This window comes from Ranitomeya variabilis, chromosome 4 (assembly GCF_051348905.1).
Source record: "Ranitomeya variabilis isolate aRanVar5 chromosome 4, aRanVar5.hap1, whole genome shotgun sequence".
Classification (NCBI taxonomy): Eukaryota; Metazoa; Chordata; class Amphibia; order Anura; family Dendrobatidae; genus Ranitomeya; species Ranitomeya variabilis.
Window position 1 is genome coordinate 350,694,026 of NC_135235.1, and position 4,397 is coordinate 350,698,422.

Sequence of the window (4,397 nt, forward strand, 5' to 3'; positions counted from 1 at the left end):
TGCTGCAGCATTGTTAAGTGTGAAGGTACCTTTACAGTATGTGTCCACGTTCAGGATTGCATCCTGAATTGCTCAGGTTTTTTCATCAATATTTGTAAGCCAAAACCAGGAGTGGAACAATTAGGAAAAGTAGAATAGAAACATATGCTCCACTGCTGTATTTATTACCCACGCCTGGTTTTGGCTACAAATATTGAATTAAAATCCGGACCAAATTCGGATGCAATTCTGAGCGTGGACACATACCCTTTTTCTTTGAAAATAACTCATACACTTTAGTGTTTGGAAACACCTCATACAGCAATGAACGACACCCAAAGAAACGGTCAAATTAAAAAATCCAAAAATACTGTCTGACATTGCATATATGAGGCGTTTGAAGCACAAATAAACGGCGCACGGAGTGAATTACCGAGCATTGTACTTGAAAAGAAGACCAAATATTGTATACAAAAAAATAAATTTTTATTGGGGGGAAACAGAAAAAAAGGGAAAAGCAAATTAGGGGGTATCAACATCCGAGGGTGGATCAACATCCGCTACCAGCGGTGACCGGTAGCTTCGAGTTCTGGACCTGAGAGTGGGAGTGGTAGAGGAGGAGGAGCCGCCATACTGAAGGAGGCTTGAGGGCAGGTCCAAACCCCCCGCAGGGTACACTGGGGAGACCGCCTCGTCAGTGGAGGAGGGAGGAGGCAACACAAGCCGCCTTCTTTTTTGGCTTGGTTGGCCCTGGCTGCTCCTGCTGTGGCTAGAGCCACGACGAGATGGTGTGTGTCCTGGAGCAGCCAGAACCTGTGCCTCTGGGTGTGTGTCTGTGTGCCTCCTCTTATGTTTTCTTTTTTTTTTTTCCCTGCCTTCGGCGGCATCTCCCCCAGAAGCACTCCTACGGGAGGATGAGGGCCTGGCAGGAGCAGGAGTGGGCCGCACACTGGTATGGTGGCTGTGGTGGCGTCGCCCGGCACTTGGACCAGGGTGGGGTGGCTGGAGTGACTCTGCAGCAGTAGTCGGAGTCACGCTAGCCAGCGACGGCACTACGGGCAGTGTCGCTGACTGCGCGACCCGAGACTGCTGCAGAGCCCTCACGTAAGAATTGTGGCAGTCCTGCATCACCGAAATCTGGAGTTCCGGCGTAAGGTTTTCCACCATGCCCTTAGCAATTGTGCTTAAAAAATGTTTTGCCGGATTTGTGAGCTCGGCTTCCAGGATTTCAAGGCGCCGTCCCATACTGGACATTTCATCTCTCAACGCCTTGAAACCGTTCTGGAACACCGTGCCCAAGTGCAAAAATTCAGGCATGACTGACCTGTCCGAGGCCCGCTGGCGCTGTCGGGAATTCCCGAACGAAGGTGCGCCAGAGGCCTCGGGCAGGGGAAAACCTGACGTACCGGCAGCCGGTTCTCCAGATGATGGTGGTGCAGGCCTGCTGTCGCTGTGGGATGGCTGTGACGGCTCAGATGGCGATCCATGAAGTTCCGCTTCACAGGGGGGAGCTCGCTGGAGGGTGCTGCTGTGTGTCCTGTGAAAAGATAATGTAAAAATTAGTCTTCAATTAATAAACTATCACATACGCCAACTCCTGTAAAAAAATGTTCATTACATGACACAACAAAACATTACAATCCCCTGTCTCTCACTCTGTGTGGCCTATAATAAATTGCTGATTGTTATCGCCAGCTGACCATTAGGGCTCACGATAACAATCATGGACATACCGACGGCAGAAAATGACTGTACATTCCCTCTGCCAAAGGCAATGCATACCCCTGTCATATTTTGAAAAAATTTTGGTGTGAAATAATAATTTCAAGATGCCGTCTATGTCTCAAAAATAATAGAAAATTTAAGGTCTATAAAAAAAAAATTTAAAAAAAAAAACAAAAAAAAACTTTGCTGATCTGATCGCAGGAATGTCCATGACGTTAGGATCTTGTGATCGAGACGTCATCATTATTCCTGCGATCAGAACTACACTGACTCAGAACGTAACCTGTCATGGACTACAAGGACTCTCGCTTAACCTAAAAAAAATACCGTGGATGGCCAATATGCTACGCTGACTACATTGATGGCCAAGACACTATGTGCCTGGGAAATGTACTATGTGGATACGTGGCTAGAACGTGTACTATGTGGCTGCGATATAGTGGCCTGCAAACATACTATGTGTGTGGATGCACAATGTACGTGGCTGGGCAATGTACTATGTGGCTGTGCAATATATGTGTCTGGGCAATGTCCAATGTGCAATATGGTATGTGGACAAAATACTTACTGTCGGCGGCCAAGGATTGGTCTTAGGAACTGTAATTGTCGGTTGTATTTATATGGAACCGACTTGGCCGCAGCAGCACCACTCCTCGATTGCTCCTCCTCAGCACGCAGCCCCTTATTGAAACGGTCCTTCATGGATCGCCATCTGGTCCTCAACTTTGTCACTGTGAATGCAAAGAAAAAAAAAGGTTACATATGTAGCATTTTAAAATGATAAAACAACCGTGTGTGATGCAAAGTTTAGGCGTTGATAGCATCACACACGGTTGTGTTTATCCTGGCAAGATGGGTCATAGCAGCGTATCAGCAATACTCACTAAAGGTGCCTTTGTCCTTGGCGGAGGCACTGTCAAAGCCATCCCACAGCGACTTTGCCACCTCTGCCCACAAACGCCTAGAAACCACCTGGTCCATGTGCCGGGGGTCACGGCTGTCCCACAACGGGCCACGCTCCTGGATGCTGGAGATCAGGAGCTCCACATCGATACTCTCCCTGTGGTCCCGTTGTGAAACCTAGAAAAAATAGAAAACAAAAAGGTTACAAATAGGCAAATATAAACAACCATCATCAGCACCTGGCATGATTTGTACCTTTGCCCTATCCTTTGCCATTTTATGTATGTATATTGATGGTTTCTAAACCTGTATTTTTGAATGTTTTTGTGCAGGGAGTTCAACTGTATGTTACCTTCCCCCAAATACTTGCTGCCCTGAAAAGCTATATGTAATTAAGCTTAGTAAACAGCCCTAGTGAAACCAGGTTGCTCCTAATGTTCCTCCCAGCAGGATGCCACAAAAAAAAAAAAGATAAAAAAAAAACAACAAATACTCACTTGCCGGCCTGACGACCCATCTTGGCACCGATCTCCCTGCTCCCGCTGTGTGCCTTCCCCCTCACTTGAAGAAGCCTGTAAAAAAATGTATACAAAAATTAGTGACAATGCTACAAATGGCAGCGAATAGTAAGCAACTGGACATAATTACTCACCGCACTCCCCCTCGCCGATTGGCCAGATGCTGGAGAACTCGCCATTATTGCAAGTTTGCTCTGCAATGAAAAAATGAGCAAAAAATCACATTCAAAGCAATGCCACATACAATAAAACATTAAAACAACCACAATTGACTGTTGACTGATAGGACAATGCAAACTCAAAAAGCGACACCACAACGCCATACATTACAAGAGAAGACAATAGAAGAAACAATACAAGAATAGACCCAAACAAAATTAAGCAAAAATAGACACCTATGTCCAAATTTAAAAAAAAAAAAAATACAAAAATAAAGAGGAAAAAAAAAGGCACAATGAAATAGCAAACTGCACGCCATACTTTACAATAGCAACAAGACATGATCCAAAACAACACCATCTGGTGACATCTACCACAGAAATACATCTGAAAAAGGCGATAAATACCATTATAGATAATAAGCAATAAACATTACAGGACAATATACAGCAACCCAAAGAAAAACCATAGTCAAATAGAAAAGAGAACACAAGAAATTTTTAAAAAAGGGCCCAAACTAAAAAAAAAAAAAAAATAAATACTACACACTTGGCTATGGAAACATTCAAGACAGGAGATATATATATGGAAGCCATACAGAAAACGAATGGCATATAGCAGCACAGAACAATACAATACAAATGAAACATCATAAATGTAGCCCCCCACCAGCAAGAAAAGACACTCAAGGAAAGAAAAAAAAATGCCAACAGCATAATAAAACCCAGCAAGACATGAGCCTAGAAAACGCCATACGGTTACCCCAACAATAGAAGCCAGAAAAAGACATGCACCACAAATTTTACAATAAAAAATCTTACAAAAAAAAGGCATTGAACATCCGCATGACACAAGAACAACCAAAATATAAATCCAAAACCAATCCAAACCCAGCAAGGCCGCACACAAGAAACGCCAGCATATATCAGAAACACATTAAAAAAAATGTTATTATTCAATAACAACCTACAGTGCCATAACCGTACAATATCACAGAGCAAACATTGCACAAATTAAATCAAAAAAAAAAATAAAACACAGAAAAAAAATTATGCAAAGAGAAATATATACTTACAGGTTTGGAAAGCAGGTTGCTCCTCTGTGTCTTGTGTG

The 4,397-nt window shown here is 43.6% G+C and overlaps 1 protein-coding gene across 1 annotated transcript; it reads right to left on the reverse strand.

Annotated features, from left to right (window-relative positions):
- Positions 1-269: 269 nt before the first annotated feature.
- Positions 270-3,247, reverse strand: LOC143764757 (uncharacterized). The gene is made up of 4 exons (XM_077250688.1): positions 3,105-3,247; positions 2,589-2,784; positions 2,273-2,435; positions 270-1,516 (listed from the first exon to the last, which is right to left on the reverse strand). The coding sequence occupies exons 2-4, from the start codon at positions 2,683-2,685 to the stop codon at positions 502-504; spliced, it is 1,275 nt and encodes a 424-aa protein (XP_077106803.1). The 5' UTR covers positions 2,686-2,784; positions 3,105-3,247; the 3' UTR covers positions 270-501.
- Between the last annotated feature and the right edge of the window lie 1,150 nt (positions 3,248-4,397).